Below are 17,621 nucleotides of genomic sequence, written 5' to 3'. Positions count from 1 at the left end.
GCCGGGCGTGTTGCTGGGGGCGGGGCGGTAGAGCTCAGTGTCTCGGAGTGTGAGTTTGTGGCCGAGCAGTGCTGCTGCTGCTGCTACCCCATAAGATGGGTGCGTGCTTGGGAGTATGCTCGCTGCTGAGCTGTGTAAGTAGTGGATCGTCTTGTCTTATCCTTATTTAAAATAATAATGTAGCCATTCGGTGTGTTTGGGGTTTCTCCCCACTCTGCATCCTTGTGTAGCTTTGTCGTCGCTGATGGACTCAAGTTTCATGGTAATAATGCATAACACTGACTCCATGCAGTAAGGGAAGACACCTTCCCTTATATATATTTAATGTTATGTTCTGTACTTGATCATGATTGTAAACAGGAAGAATACTGTCTGTGTTAAAACTGCATGTATCAGATTCCATGCTAAACTTTCTGGACAGTTTTTCTAAATGGCTACTGTATATCTATAGAATGTCTTTCCAATAATAACCTACTGGTTTGACTTTGACTAATAAAGTCAATGTGTTTGACATGTATACAGCACAAATATATGTACTTAATGTAAATCTGTTTTATAAAGGAGCTGTATACTGTATATCTAATAATGATAACACTTTTTTTGGTACTTGTTTCCTAGCACGGCGCCCACTAAGCAAATAGCTTAGTGGGCTATTTTGCGTAGGAAAATCGATGCACTGCGATGTCCATATCCGAAGATGTCCGAAGCGTGGCGAGCGCAGCGGAGCACGTCCTCTGACCTTTTCATACCCCCACTATCCACGTCGGCATGGAGTTGATTTTATATAGTGTGGCGAGCGCATCGAGCCACCGAGCCCAAAGCGTGGGGAGCGGACGCGGAATACATGTAAAGTAATGCGCATCCGCTCGCCACACTATATAAAGTCAACTCCACGCCGACGTGGATAGTGGGGGTATGAAAAGGTCGGAGGACACGTACCGCCGCCGCTCGCCACGCTTTGGGGTGGCGTGGATAGTGGGGGGTGTTTTAGGAACACATTCACACCAGCCATATCATACATCTGAAGATATGGAACATCGCATCGCATGCAAAAAGCGCATGCAATGCGATTTCACTACGTTAGCTTACGCCGAAAATCTGGGCGACATGCAAGGAAACAAGTACCCTTTTTTTTTCTTTTCATTTTATTAAAAGTTTTTTTTTTTTTATTGATGTTATTCATGAGGCAGACACCAACATGTTGTGCAATGAGATTTTCATGTGACAGCAGTCTTGGGTAACTGTGATATTTGTAATATACACACTGTTGTAGTTCATTGATTGCAAAGTATCATAGCACATTTTGTATATGAGTATTTGTGAGTATTGAAATTATATAGGTTCAGGATCATTAGTTTATTACAGATCTGTGTTCAACCAAATGTATTAAGTCAGAAGTTCTTATCTGCACTGTGATAATCATGTGTCACACAAGTGATCCTTTGGATGTATTTCAATTATTTAACAAAGAAACAGAATTTGAAGGCAAGAAATAACCACTCGGGTCATCTAGTCCAGTGGTTCTCAAACTCTGTCCTCAGGACCCCACACAGTTCACGTTTTCCAGGTCACCCAACAGGTGCATTCATTACTGACTGACACATTTTTAAAGATCCACAGGTGCAGCTATTTATTTCATTTGTGTTTCTGTGAGGAGACCTGCAAAACATGCACTGTGTGAGGTCCTGAGGACCGAGTTTGACATCCTGTGATCTAGTTAAACTATTTAAAAATGAAGATATGATAAATGGGCCTCTTGTATTGTATCTTCTATGTTTTGTTTTTATATCCAATGTGTTTCTCCATAACCTCAGTTGTTGGTAAAACACGTGTTATATGAAATCCCAGCAGAATGCGGTCGCATCCTGGTAAATATTCTAAAGGTCTGCCTGTCATCACCCCCCTCTCACAGTCTTAACCTAACTTACTCCGCTGCTTACCAGAGGGATCTCTCATGATTGGGGGTCTAGCAGAATAAATCCCTCTTTTGGGGTTAACAGGGCTTTTTTCTCCTTAGTGCTATTAACAGAAGGGGTTATTACCATGGAGTAGTTAACATGCTATAGTTCCATGAATGCGATCCATTACAGGATGGAAAGGTCTTCTTTCCATTCCACAGCCGTGTACAGATTCTCCATCTCAGGATGACTTAATGTGTATTAAAATATGAAAAGAACAGGAAAGTTGGTTACTTTTCTTAGCACCCGTTCTAGCCCTGCCCCTGTATATCTCTGCAGCCTCTCCGGACCACTGGCGCATGCATAAGAAAAAGGTGCCTTCACCTCCCCTATTTGCACACCAGACCAGAGACGCAAGTGCCCAAAATATGACTGAAACTAGGATTTTTGTCACCCAGGGTAAGGCGGTAATTTGGCTCTGCTCCCCCAGCCCACCCCATGTGTGCACACATGGGTATAACATCCAGCACCTAAGGCATGCAAACCCCCCCCAGCCTTTCCCCTAGTTGCGGCCCTTGCCTGGGTACCTGTTCGCTTTGCCAGCAAGGTAAGTATACATGATTTGCTACTTAGCCAAGCTATATACTGTATCACATAAAACTGATGCAATATATAGTGAAAAGTAACAATTTATAGAGACCAAACATTATGAATAGAGATGGGCAAAGTGACTCGCTAAAGAGAGTGGAGATCGAAGAGTACTCTGTGAAACGATCCGATTCTTTTGGGGACCTCACTGGCTCACTTTAAGAAAAAAAATTGCTTATTTACAGTTTGAGTGTACTAAATGTAGTATCTGTTAATTTTATTTACCTATTTATTGATTCTAGTAATGTAAAGCGAATTTCATACATTAATCTCAGAACAGTAAGCAGAACAGCTGAAAATGGATAAGATCCCATATGCTGCCGGCCGGACCCACTTGTCCGATAAAGCCGCTAAAATTATTATCTCCACAGCGTCAGGCCTCAAAGTGTTCAACACCACACACACACACGTGTGTAAATTAAGCCAGACGGGGAGACCGTTTGATACCAGACAATGATGTAGCACACGGCTGTTAGAGGTCACTGGTATAACAGAGGTGTCATACACCAGGAAGTAAAATAAGTGGGAAACACAGACAGATGGAGCCCAGCTCACTGGGGGCCAGATGCACTAATCTTTAAAAGTGATTAAATGGAGAGTGATAAACCACCAGCTAATCAGCTCCTACCTGACATGTCACAGACTGTTTGAAAAATGACAGGCAGAAGCTGATTGGCTGGAGGTATATCACTCTCCATTTGATCACTTTTGAAGCTTAGTGCATCTGGCCCATGGTCTTTACTTCATGAATCTGGTGCTGTCAATTGAAAGTTAAAAGTACTACACAGCCCAACAAACGCAGATCTAATAAATGAAAAAAACAAACAAACGTGCACTGCCTAGCCAAAGTCTGTGAGTGAGAATGTGTAGTCATGCTACACACCTTTCTGTGATACTATGCTGCTTCTTAACTGGGTACACTCCTGTGAGCAGCAGCATCAAGTCCTCTGCTGGGACCTGTGGTGCTTCCAGATTGTTCTGCAGCAGCTCTGCCCCTGTTGTGATGTAGCACTTAGCAGCTCTGCCTCCAATGCAATACTCTGGACTAGAGATGGTTCGTTCGTGAACGAACCGGATCTTTCGAACGGATCCCATGAAAGAACGAATGAGCCGCCGATCCCAAAAAGGTGATACGTTTCAGTTTACAATGCATTTTCCTGATCTCAGTGCTGCAACCTGTGGCAGCTGAGATGTACTACCTCTGTAGACTGAGTACAGTGCTGTGACTACAAGTGATAGAAAGATTAGCTGCTGCTGCCAGGGATGGCCGTCGGTGCAGACGCCATCGATGGTTGCCATCGATGGCGATTCTGCACCCAGCCATCGATCAGTGTTTTTACTCGGCCATGTATATTCCCCCTTTTTTAAAAAGCGAGCCGAGGATTTGTCTAAAAGATACGCATCTTTTCACGGAGAGATCCGGCGGATCCCGGCTCAGCTTAATGAGCCGTTTTGCCCATCTCTACTTTGGACTGAGTTAGTACAGCTCAGCTGCCACAGGTGGCGGTGCTAAGCACAAGACATGGTGTGGATTGCACTCTGCGGAGCTGAACTACAGCCCTGAGTCAGTCAGTACACTCTAAAGCTGTGTACACACAGTGCGATTTGGTCGCAGAGCGATTTTGGCTTAAAATGCTCAGCAATATATTGCTTAGTGTACCGTTTTAATCAGCGACCAGCGATTTTGGCTGAAAATTGCAAGCTATTCTGTCTCTACCTCATTTTGACTAGAAGTTTGCTGGTGCATTGTGCACCAGTGACCACCAATTTTTAGCCATAATCGGAGGAGCATGCTCCTGAGACCATGAAGGTATGGCCGTGGGAGTGCGCTCCTGGTGATTTATCTCCCACAGCAAATTATATCACTGGCAATATGGTCGCTGAGTAGAGCGACCATATTCCCTTCTGAGTAGAGATGGCTAACCCCCCTGGAATCCAAATGGGACACAGTCGGTCCAGCTCGCTGTCACTGGTGACATTTGAGGGTAGGAGAGCACAGCTCGGCACACTCCTCTCCTTCCTCTCACTTCCTTCCCTGTGTCTGGGCCGTCAGCAAATCAAAGCTTGTGGGCCGGCTCCTGTTTGGGTGCTGGCCCGCAAGCTCTGATTGGCTGACGGCCAAATCACAGGGATACACTGCGAGGGGAAGGAGAAGCGTGCAATACGCTCTCCTCACCTCAGAAGGGAAGCGGGCAACGGCGGCTGTATTTAGAATATAAAAAAAAGCATGAAAGCTTAATAATTTGATGGTCCCTCACCATCTAATGATTTCTCCAGCCTTCGCTCTGAAAAGTAAGTCTATACTTCAGATCCGCCGAATTGAGGGCATGCGCTGACGTCATGTGATGTCAGCTGCCTGCCCCGAGGATGCATGGGCACTCCTGCATTCGCAGAGTTACGCCCAGCGTTTTCCAAAATGCTGGGTGGTCCCCTGCATCCGCCACATGCCTGTCCCCTTCCTGCGTTCCCTCTTGGGGTATGCACATAATTATAATATGCACAAACCCACACCATCGGCTGGGGGTGCGAATTCGGACCTGAGCGATTATGTCTGAATCGCCCTCAGAGTACCAACCTACCAGCCTGTCAATGGCAGCTGGAAGCTTTAATGATAATGTCTAATGGTATAATATCTCTCTTCACTTTATTCTTGTTCAAGCTTTGATAAATCACCCCTAGAATGTTACCGACTGATTTGTCTTTAAGAACAACTGAAAGAGGGGTTCCCTCTCTTCCTAAAGCCTAAGTTGATAACAAAGTGCTTTATCACCTTTATTGCATGTGTCACTTTGGAGATTTTAAGCAAGTGTCTTTCTATCCACCCTCACTTTCTCCAATCTGAATCCAAACCTACATACTGTGTAGCCAAATGGACATGGACACTGTTTTAAGTGCACTACGTCCCCTCGCTGCGCTCGACAGACTTCGGGCACGGTGTCTCGCTGTGTTCGGCACACTATTTTATTCTCCTACCATGCCCTAGTGCAGCGGTTCTCAAACTGTGGGTCCTGACCCCAAAGTGGCTCTCGACCTTCTCAGCATGGGGTCGCGACTCCATGTTGCTGACCATCAGGATGATGACTTTTCCAATCTCAGTCAGTGATTCAAGGAGTCTGAAATATCTGTTTCATTGTCTGCTATTTTAGACTCCTCCCATCACTTTGTGCCTCCACAATGCTGCCATGTATGTGCCGTCTGCTGACTACACATGTGATGTGATGACGGATCCGATACGATTTCCCGGCGGTCGGGATCCCGGCGGTCGGAATCCCGACACTGGAATCCCGACCGCCGAAATCCCGACAAGGGGGGGACATGGATCCCCCCCCCCCTTGCGGGCTCGCTGCGCTCGCCACGCAGCGGGCCCGGTGCCTCGCTACGCTCGGCACGCTATTTTATTCTCCCTCTATGGGTGTCGTGGACACCCACGGAGGGAGAAAGTTTCGGGATTTCGGCGGTCGGGATTCCAGTGTCGGGATTCCGACCGCCGGGATCCCGACCGCCGGGAAATCAACTGCATCCCGTGATGACCTCCTGCAGTAATTTGCTGGGGGCCTGTAATTTATTTTTATTGTATGATGGAGTCCCAGAACAAAATAGTTTGAGGACCCCTGTTCTAGTGGATGGTAGGGCATAAAATACCGCCTGTCGGCACATGATGGTTTAAAAACCAGTGAAAACCCCCATGTTGACCTTTTGTCTGGCGACCTAACCCATGTGGCGACCTTGTCCCATGTCGAGCTAGACACCTGTTGACCTTGTCCCATGTTGACCTTCCAGTATGTCGACCATCTTAAGATCCATTTGGCCAAAGCAGGACAGGTCCCATCTTAGAGTTAGGTCTAAATTAAAGTGGCCTAAAGGACCTTGTCACATGACAGGGGAGGAGAGGGGGCGGAGAGAGGAGGGGCAAAGCCAGAACAAGGGCCCCAAATGGACCCTCGAGGGATCTCGTCTACTCGGGTAGGGTGGCTCGCTCTGCTTCGCTCTCTACCTGGTTATTAAAGGCAACCAGTGGTGACATAGATAGTGAAGGAGCAAGCCCTCAGCCTTGCTCCTCCTCCTGGGTGTGAAAGGTACTTTAGCCTACTAGAATTTAGCAACTACCATCATCTTAGCTGGTGCCCCTTTTAATTGCAGCTAAACTTATAGCCAAGAATAACTATATAACTTTGTCTTTGAGAATTTAGCACTAGTTTTCAAAACAATATATAATCTCAAACCATAGAACTGATGATTTAAATATAAAAGATCACCGAAATGTAATATTACTTAAATAATGAACTGTATAATATATAGTGAAGGCTCATACACACTATAATATTATCTTTCCAATCTGGCTGGCTGTAATGGAAATCTTGGGAGCAAATGACAATTGACCATTTGATCCTAAACATGGAAAACAGACAAAAATGGTCGTTCAGACACATTTGTTAAATCTGTTTATACAGATCACTGGTTTTGGGAGCAAATGGTTGATTGTAATTTGTTCCCAGAAATTTCCAGATTTACATTACAACCAGCTAGAATGGAAAGATAGTGTTATAGTGTGTATGGGCCTTTAATAAAATTATTATACAAAACCATACTGAAAACCTCAAAACCTGAGCATTGAGGGTCTGGATCAGAAGTGGGCAGAGATGTGGCAACATATATTGGTGGTTGCCTGTCTGTGACTTCACGCAAATGTCGCTACAGAGCCCTTCTTGGTTGTATTCTGTGTTTGAATGTGGAAGAACGGAGACGCTATTGTCGGCAGCCATAGTTGCTGGTGCATCTTCAGACACACCTTTGGTAGCACCATCCATGCTTGTACCAACCCCATTGTAGATGCAGTTTTACTGTCCTTGTGTTGCCTTCTCCTAAAGGATAAGCATCTGGCCATGTAATCAATTTTACAAAAGCTCACAAGGCTCACCTATAATATAGGCTGTACATGCACAAAGCCAAGATCCACAAATTCCCATCACTTTTCCTTGGACAGTTAATTGTTAGCTGGTGGCAGGTGCTGTTGGGTCTCCTTCTGTTCTCTAGAGACATGACCGTATACAAGTGTGGTGAAGATAGCAGTGTCCTGATAGGTAGCAACCAATAATGTTGTACCTAGGGGCACCCTGACCACTAAATCTGCCCCTACATGTATCATTAGATATGTGTTACCTTAGTATGTTGATGACAGAAGGTATCATATTTCCAGCTATGTTCACCGCACCCAGAAACTTGATAATTATTAATGTTATTTTGGCTGATTCATATAATCACATGTTAAGGTCCCGGAAATATTCCTATCACCTCCGGGAAGAAAGTACATATTGTGACAGATTTCTCAAGAAATAGAAAACAAAGAAAAAAGAAACACAATGCAACACTGTGAAGAAGCACAGACTGAAATAAAATCTCCAAGCATCTAGATAGAAGGGATAGTTTTTACAGCAATCAAACACAATTGTAACATAGATTGTATTAGAATACTACAATTACCACATTCAACTGTTGAGCAATTACATAACAAACATTGGTTATATATAAATAATAGGTTGGAATCTGCAGATTGTTTGAGGTATTTGATTGAAGCCATCGTATACTATCAATTTAGCTAGATTGCACTATAGACAAGTGAGCACCCTTTTCGTATGGAGCGACAAGCCAACTATCCCAAATTTTATAACATTTGTCTGGTGTTTTCCTGGAAATATATACACATTTTTCATGACACACTACAGTGTTTTGCCAAGGATATCCAGGAACCTACATCGGGTCCAGTACGAGCCATTCAAGAAAGAGCCACTGATACCCTAGCTATGGCACATATGTTGTCGATGTAACGCTGAGAAGGGGCATCCAGTATTTCCTCATCTATTACAGAGTGGATACAGACAAGGGGAGTAAGGACGTCTGCTGTGATAACTGTAGAGACTAGAATCTTTATTACCGCCTGCCAAAATACATTCACTTTAGGATAGGACCATAGTAAGTGCCAAAAGGTACCCCTCAGTGAGCCACATTTGGGACATGTAGGGTACACACCAGGACGACCACCGTCATCCACGACCGATAGACGACCATGGAACGATTTCCCTTGGACTTCCCGGGAGCTCCCAGGCAGTCCCCAGCAAACGATTAGCAAAAATTGTGGGTTTTTTTGGCGGAACGACCTAGATCCGATCCCGATGCGCCCGTGATGGTCGTTAAGACGGTCGGATCGCTGGTTTTTGTTTTTTTTGCAAGAACACATGCGACCGTCGTCAGATTGGCCTTTGAAATTTAAATGAAGGAGCTGGACTAGCAGTGGGGATAGGAATAGCAGCAGCCATTTTTAAACCAGTGTATTTCTGCTTTGTTACTAGTGAGGCTTGGTTTATACCTGCTGAACATAGCTATTTACACATTACTTTGTTTTGCCTGCCATTACAAAGTGTCTTTTAACCCTGCACTATGGAGAATGCAGTGATGGGTAGTCACCAGCAACATTACCTGCTCTATTATGCAGTGCTGAACCTCAGGCGTCAGAGGGCCCAGCGCAGGAGAGCAAGATCATGCTGGACAAAGCAGTGGCTACTTCAGCGTCAGACTCGTTCGCACATGCCACTGTTTAGGGACATCAGGGGAAATAACCCAGACGACTTCCGGAACTTTTTGAGGATGGATGATGCCACATTCCAGGAATTGCTGCGTCTGGTGACTGCCCACATCGAGAAGCAGGATACCAAGTATCGTGTGGCTATCCCTGCTGAGGAACGGCTGGGGTGACCCTGAGGTTTCTGGCGACAGGACGGTCTCTTGCTGACCTGAAGTTTGGATCCCTCATCTCCCCGCAAGCTTTGGGCCTCATCATCCCGGAGACCTGCAAAGCCATTGTGAAGGTGCTGCAGTACCAGTATTTCAAGGTAAGGATGAAAAATACACCGTACACTTTATTGTGCAAACAAAATTTTTTTATTTATAATTTAGGCCTAGGACAGAAACAGGTTATTTAGGCCTTTCATATGTAAAACATGTGTAAATAGTAAATAGATTTATTGTGTCAACACAAATATATTATAATACCATATAAAAGATATTGTACAAAAAAACACACTATATATAAACATTTAAGTATGTATGACCCAGTTTAAACTTTCCCAATAAGTACGGGCTACTGTGTGGCAGAGGATGTTTGCTGCAGATATGTATAGGCTGCGGCCCACATGGCGCAGATGTAATGGTCCCGGCCCCATTGATGTGCGCCATACGCCATGTGAGCAGTGGCCATCACATACCTGCAGCTGAGACCATGTCTGTCGCACAGTACCCCATACTATTGGCAAAGAAAAAAGGGCAATAAATTGAGTTTGCTCTCCAGATTAAGGAGAATCCTGTTCTCCCTCTGGTAATGCAGGTACAGGTAGCAGCATATACGTAGAAAACAAAGAAAAGACACTCAGGTAACTTATGAAACAGGCCCTTGTGTGGCAGAGGATGTCTGCCGCAGATATGTAAAGGCTGCGGCCCACATGGCGCATGGCGCAGATGCAATGGTCCCAGCCCCATTGATAGAATAGAATAGAATAGAATCAACTTTATTGGCCATGTGTGCTTGCGCACACTAGGAATTTTTTGTGGATTACAGTGCAGCATCAAGCAGGGATGAAAAGGGGGGGAGGGAGACATTACATATATTACATAAAGACATTACAAGCATTTCATTTCTAGCTACGACTATGGTGGTCAGGTCGCCAAGTAGGGACACGTTGTTTGGCTGTTGATATTGGGATTGCATTCGCTTTGGTTGGATTGTTCAGGTGATGGACGGCTAACGGAAAGAAGCTTCTTGCTGATCTGGACGTTTTGACGGGGATGGACCTGAACCGTCTTCTGGATGGTAGGATGTCGAACAGGTTGTGACCGGGATGCAGCTTGTCGTTTGCAATCTTCTCAGCACGTTTCCTTACCCTGGATGAGAACAGATCCCTTATCGGGGGGAGGTCGGTCCCTATGATCCTTTCCGCAGTCTTCACTACCCTCTGCAGTTTTTGTTTGTCGTTCTCGCTTGCGCCACCATACCAGATTGTGATCGAGGAACATAAGACAGACTCCACGATGGCGGTGTAAAATACGCACAGCAGCTCCTTTGGGATGTTGAATTTCCTGAGTTGCCTCAGGAAGAACAGGCGCTGTTGGGCCTTTTTGATGTTTGTGGTTATGTTTAATCCCCATCTTAGGTCACTGGACATGGTTGTCCCTAGGAATTTAAAGGAATCAACCCGCGACACCACTGCGTTGGCTATTGTTAGCGGGGCTAGTGCATTTGTTTTTTTCCTGTAGTCGACCACCATCTCAACTGTTTTGGTGGGGTTTAGATTGAGGTTGTTGCTGCTGCACCACTGTGTCAGCTTCTCCACTGCATGCCTGTACGCGGTCTCATCACTATCCTTGATTAGGCCGATGATAGTGGTGTCATCTGCGAATTTGATGATTTTCACTGACTGCTCAGCTGAGGTGCAGTCATTCGTGTAGAGAGAGAAGAGCAGAGGGGAGAGGACGCATCCTTGGGGGGCTCCAGTACTGATTGTTCGTGTGCTGGACGAGAAGGCGCCGGCTTTGACCACCTGTTCCCTTGCCATGTGAGCAGTGGCCATCACATACCTGCAGCTGAGACCATGTCGATGGTAAATGATAAAATAGCCTATATTTTAAGACAGATCCTCAAAAACAGGAGACTCTGGATCTTTTATCAGTAAAGAACTGTAGAATTGACGGTACTGGGAGGGTTGAGAAGGCTGTGTAGGTGTTGACTGGGTATGTGTTGGAAGTGTGCTCGACTGGCCTGGTACGGTGGCAGGCGGAGTAGGCACTGGTGATTCTATTGACAGAGGTGGTTCTGGTGCACTACCCATGCCAACTATTTTAGTGCCACTGTTGAGATACCCTAAACTGCCATTATACACCAACTCCATGCATAACTTTTCAAATGTAAGTTGCTGGTCCGGAGCCATGTTGCGAACACACTCTGCCACATAAGTGAAGTAGTTGTCATGTTTGTCCGGGTTTCTTTGCAGGACTCACTGTGCCCGCATCATAAATTCTTCATGTGCTGCTGCTTCTCCTTTTTTTCCTTTGCCACATATTTTTTTTGCACGGAGGAGTGGTGGAGTGGGTTCCAGGGTGGGTGGCGGAGTGTGTGCCGGAGTAGGAGCTTCGCTCGATGTACATGCATTATCTGATAGGACAGACAGGTCTGGGGTTGGAGGTGGGTCGTCAGCAAGCTGTAAAAAAAATTGAACATGTTTACTAATCAATTCTATTTACTTCTAATTTCAGTTCCCTACCAGCGTGAATGAATGGAAAGTCATCGCAGAGGAGTTTGAACAGCGATGGAACTTTCCAAATTGCGGTGGAGCCATTGATGGCAAACATGTCCGCATAGCCCAGCCTATCAATAGTGGTTCCTACTACTTTAATTACAAGGGCTATTTTAGCATTGTACTAATGGCTGTGGTTAATGCGAACTGTGAGTTTATCTTCCTGGATGTAGGAAGGAATGGCCGTGCTTCGGATGGTGGCACGTTCATGGACACAAAGTTCTACGAAAGGCTCATAGCGAACACCCTTCACTTGCCGTCTGTCCAGGAAACTAAACAGGAGCTTAACTTTGTGTTTGTGGCAGACGAGGCTTTTGGCCTGCACAAGCATGTCATGAACAAAGGGGCCTGAACCATGACAAAAGGATCTTCAAATACAGGCTATCCAGGGCACGTCGTGTTGTGGAAAATGCTTTTGGCATCCTGGCTAGCCGGTTTTGCATTTTCCACACTGCCATTACCTGAGGGTGGACAAAATAGACTGGGTTGTCACGGCGTGCTATGTCCTGCACAATTTGCTCCCCAGAAAAGCCACACAGCAAAGGGCTACAGGCACAGCACTCCAAGAAGACCAAGATCTGCCAGAAGAGGTAGTGCAGATATCCTCCTTGCAAACCCCAACACAACACTTCACAGGGAGTGCACAAGCCAAACATGTGAGGGAAGAGTATATGGCCTACTTTAATGGGGAGGGGGCTGTGGATTGGCAGGAGGAATCAATTAGATAGCCAACAAAGTAGACTCACCAATACAGACTGCGAATTATCCTCCTCATGCGCCGTGACTTCTTGGTTTTCATGTTCGACCATCAGGACTACTCCTGTCCTCATCGACTCCTGGCTGAGGGTGAACGTCAACCTGTCGTAGTACCAGAGCAATGTTTGATACATCTCGTCGACTCCAGTACCAGACTTCTTTGCAGCCTCCACCTTCTTGTGTTCCTTCAAGAAAACCGTGCACAGATTCTAGATGCGTTTCCGCACCCATTCTACATTGGCCTCTGGGTGAAATGGGAGACTGTAGCGAGACAAGTCCTCCAAGGCTTGGTTTCTTTTCATTTTATTTGAATACTCCTTGGACTTGGTTCGCCACAGGCATTCATGGGAACGATACTTCTCGATGAACCCATCTAAAAATTCCTGTTCTTTTGCGTTGGACATTGGGACTGTAAAAAGATAAAACCATTTTAGTTTATTATAGTTATAGCCATGTTTTGTTTCATATTTAAATTTTTATAGTTATAGTTACAAATTTACCTAGTTCATATGTTTTAAGTATTTAAAATGTTAATAAACTTTTATGAAAACCACTATACATTTTATTGTGCAGATTGCTATTCACACAAACAGGTGAATGGGGCCTAGCAGAGAGGAGTGCATGGAATACTGCAATGGCACACACACACACACACACACACACACACACACACACACACACACACACACACACGTGAATGGGGCCTAGCAGAGAGGAGTGCATGGAATACTGCAATGGTGGACAATGGTTATATCTATATATATATATATATACACACACATGGGGCCCACCCAAGCAAACAGTGACATGGTCGGGTGCACGGTTGCCAAACCAGTGCTCTATACACACTATATACTGGTGGCAACAGTGGGCATGCATAGGAGAGCATTGCGAGTGCAAACATACCAGGTGGTTGTTCTGGGAGATGAGACAAGAAGGAGAGTCCAACTGCTGCGCCAGCACTGTTTTGCTATGTTGAAAAACATGGCGCCAGGGGGAATGTTTAGAAAATGACACTCAAATAGGCTGGATCAAACGACGGACGCACCGACGGACGAGACTGCAAAAAACACTCACGATCTGCATGCGATTGACGGATCCTACCTGCAGCACGTAGGACCAAATAAATGACAAAAATGCACAAAAGTACATACAATCTGCATACAACCGGTCGGAATTGGATCTAAATTGACAGAATCGGGCCCTAGTCGTCCTGGTGTGTACCCAGCATTAGAATCATTACGCCCACCAATTCACCAATTAAATGAACCAGAGTAATATATACTTTATGCAAAATAATTAGGTGTACTTTTTGAAAACGAATTGAAGTTGTGGCAAGACGAGAGGCTCCCAGAGCATCTTCCCATACATCTGATAATAATGGACCCAGATCGGCTTCCCATTTAGACTGAAGGGTAGGGAGTGCATCAACATGATGAGCCCGGAGCAGACCAGTAGATGACAGATGTTTACAAACCAGCGTAGGTGGAATAGAGTGGAATTGAGACATACTGTACATACATGCCAAAGCTGTAAGTAACGATAAAAGTGAGCTGTAGGAATATTAGGTACTTGTGTAATATCACGGCACCAGGCTATGCTACGTTTTCAGTGCGTAGTCAGCATAGTGACTCAGCAGCAGCCCTGCATAGTCAGCTTACACAGTGCCCCTGCCAGCTCTCCCGAGGGGGGGCAGATTGTGCTGCCTGTGTCCCTGGGAGCCCTCCTACTCCGGTGCAGGCAGCGAGGCTTCCATCTCTCTGCCGGCTCCCTGCGGCGTGCAAATTTATACCAAGTCTTGTGTACTAATTATACCTGGTGTATTTTAAGTGTGTTTAAGTACTTAGTACTGAGAAAGGATACCGCTTACCTAAACTGTGAAATTCACTTATTGTCCATCAGTTTGGGATTAATCTGGCAAATGCCTCCATCTCAAACCCCCACTAACCATGCCAGCCCGAAGCGTGGTGAGCGCATGCGTTACCCATCCTCCTGACCTCTTCATACCCCCACTATCCACTATCCACATTGGCGTGGAGTTGATTTTATAAAGTGTGGCGAGCCGCCGAGCCCAAAGCGCGGCGAGTGGACACGGAACACATGTAAAGTAATCGCTTCAGCTCGGTGGCTTACTGCACTTTTTAAAATCAACTCCACGCCAACGTGGATAGTGGGGGTATGACAAGGTCGGGAGGTCACGTAATGCATCCCCACGCTTTGGGCTGGAGTGGATACTGGGGGTGTTTCAGGAACACATTCACACCTGTCATGTCAGCCAGGTTTAAATGGTCAATGGTGCCCACACAATGTAATAAGCGCTGACTACGCTAACTGCGTAAAGCTGACTGACTACGCTAACTACGTTAGCTCTGGCTAGGCGTGAATGGGTGGGAACACTATTCTACACTGACTGCGTTGGGTGTGCGAACACTACGCTGATTCTGACAGCGCCACTACGCTAACTGTGTAACGGGCGCCATGCTAATACACAAGTACCGAATATTATAATCTATTTGTAATTGGCCAAAGATTTTTAAAAGTACCCGACTGGTAAATTGACCAATTGACTAGACACCCCAGCAATGCTAAGCTTCTTTAATCTACAGGGAAGAAAACTCCCAAAAAGTATGTGTGTGAATCAAAGGTGTATTTCGGTCCCAACCCTTTCCCTGTAACAAGTATGTATTTGTTGCTAGATCGGAATTGCTTGCTTTATTGACTACAGATTAGCTTTTAAAAACAAACAAAGCTCTTAAATACATTTTTTTTTTTAGAATAAGTTAGTGACCTATTATTCACTTATATTATTTATTTCTTATGTCCTTGCCATTCATGATATAAATCCATAAAAAGTTTTTATGTGGACGTTGTAGTTGTCTTCTTGTAATGGGGATGTTACCACTTAAGGCCCCCTTACACTTGTTCAATTTATTGTTCAACAAATTGGACCTGATTGACTCGAGATTTAGCCTATGTGCAGGAGGATCAATCTCTTGGTTCTACCCAATAGCACAGAATAGAGCATTGTGTCCTACAAATCAGGCACATAAGATTTTGTCAGACAGGCACATCAGATCTTGTCAGATAAATTGACTCAATCCACCTGAATTGGGTCAAATCTCACACAATCTCACAAGTGTAAAGGACCCTTTACACCCCTTTTCCAACCGAGACAAAAATCCAGGGTGGACCCCGATCAGCTTCGTGTGTAAAAGGGATCCTGAAGAAAAAAAACAAAAAACACTGGTCCATTTCCCCACGAATCCTACCCTAGTCCTGACCAGGGTTGAACACAGGACCCAGGTGGTGGGCCCAGGTGGTGGGCAGTGTAAACAGGTATGCCGGGTCATCCGACCCGGCTCCCATTTACAGCAATGGGGATGCCCAACCTCCAGACAACAGTGTCCTGCGGTCAGTATGGAGGTTGAGTGGGAGGTGCACACAGCCTCGTCTGCTGTGTTGTGCAGACAGCAGCGGAGGCAGGGAGGAGGTGAATGGGTGCCTGTGTGGCATCCATTTGTCTCGGTGGCTAGGGGTGCACAGAGGCTGCGCGCAGCCCAGCAGCTTACCTTGGTGCTAGGCTTCCCCCCCCAGCGTGAAGGTCCCAGCAATCGGCAGTCCCGGCGCTTGGAGATGTCATCCTGCACTCATGTACAGTGTAAACGGTGCCATCCAGGGAATGTTCCGGGTTGGCACGTGGTCTAATTGGGGAAAATCCCAGATCCGACCCATCCGATTGGAACAGTGTTCTAAATACCCGGTCGGATCTGGGATTTCTGTGCAAAAGCAGTATTAATTATACTGGCGATCAATTGGGACTAGGGATGCCAATCCCGGGGCATTTTTTTCAATCCCCGGATTCGGGATTGAAAAATGCTCAATTCCGGGATTGGCTTCCCTATTTAAAAAAATGCATCCGGGCGGTGTGGCAGCTGTCGACCAAAGTAAATGTGTCCGTGTCGGGGAGCGGCGGTGCAGCTGTCTGGTCTGCGCAGCGTGACTATGACATTGTGTCACGCTACGCAGAGCAGCCTCGGAAGAAGCCAGGCAACATCTGAGTAGGAGCTTAGGCGCTGCCCGACATTAGATGGCGCATGCGCCATCTAATCCCGAAATCCCGGGATTGGAACTTCCAGTCCCAGGATCCCACCGATCCCGGGATTGGCCACCCTAATTGGGACTTTTGTAACCAGTAAAAATGTTATGCTCTAATATTCAAAGTAGAATAGAGTTGTGTTTATTTTTCGACCCTTCTATTTTATACAGACCTGGTGGAGCTATATTTATTTATTTATTACCAGTTATTTATATAATGTGCGCATATTCTTCAACGCTTTTTACAGAGAAAAGTTGAACATTCACATCAGTCCCTGCCCCAGTGGAGCTTACAATCTATGGCCCTTATTCAGATCTGATTGCAGTACAAATTTGTTCTCAAAATGGGCAAAACCATATGCACTGCAGGAGGGGCAGATGTAACATGTATAGAGTTACATTTGGGTGAGGTGTGTTGAAACGGAAATCTAAATTGCAGTGTAAAAATAATGCAGCCAGTGTTTACCCTGCACAGAAACAAAATAACTCACACAAATCTAACTCTCTATACATGTTACATCTGCCCCACCTGCAGTGCACATAGTTTTGCCCATTTTGAGAAAAAATTTGTACTGCAGTCAGATCTGAGTAAAGGCCTGTATTCCCTACAACATATGCATGCAGATGCATTCATTCTAGGATTAATTTTGTTGCAACTAATTAACCTACAGTATCAGTATATTTTGGATTATGGGAGGAAACTGGAGTACCGGGAGGAAACCCACGCAAACACGGGGAGAATATACATATTCTGCACAGTTAGGGCCATGGCGGGAATCAAACCCATGACCTCAGTGCTGTAAAGCAGTAATGCTAACCATTACACACTCTGTGCTGCCAATATATCATTTAATAAATTTTCTTTTGAAACCTTGTTTGTCAA

At 45.5% G+C, this 17,621-nt stretch overlaps 1 protein-coding gene across 1 annotated transcript in view; it reads left to right on the top strand.

The window, feature by feature from the left end:
• SERINC2 (serine incorporator 2) overlaps positions 1 to 17,621 on the top strand; it is a 62,990-nt gene continuing 45,369 nt past the window's right edge. The window contains exon 1 of the mRNA XM_083173378.1: positions 1 to 134. Coding sequence (XP_083029504.1) covers positions 96 to 134 — 39 coding nt within the window. The 5' untranslated portion in view covers positions 1 to 95. The remainder of the gene's footprint in view (positions 135 to 17,621) is intronic.

The sequence above is a fragment of the Crinia signifera genome, chromosome 2 (assembly GCF_055691185.1).
Source record: "Crinia signifera chromosome 2, ASM5569118v1, whole genome shotgun sequence".
NCBI lineage: Eukaryota > Metazoa > Chordata > Amphibia > Anura > Myobatrachidae > Crinia > Crinia signifera.
This window is presented reverse-complemented; position numbering and strand designations above follow the sequence as displayed.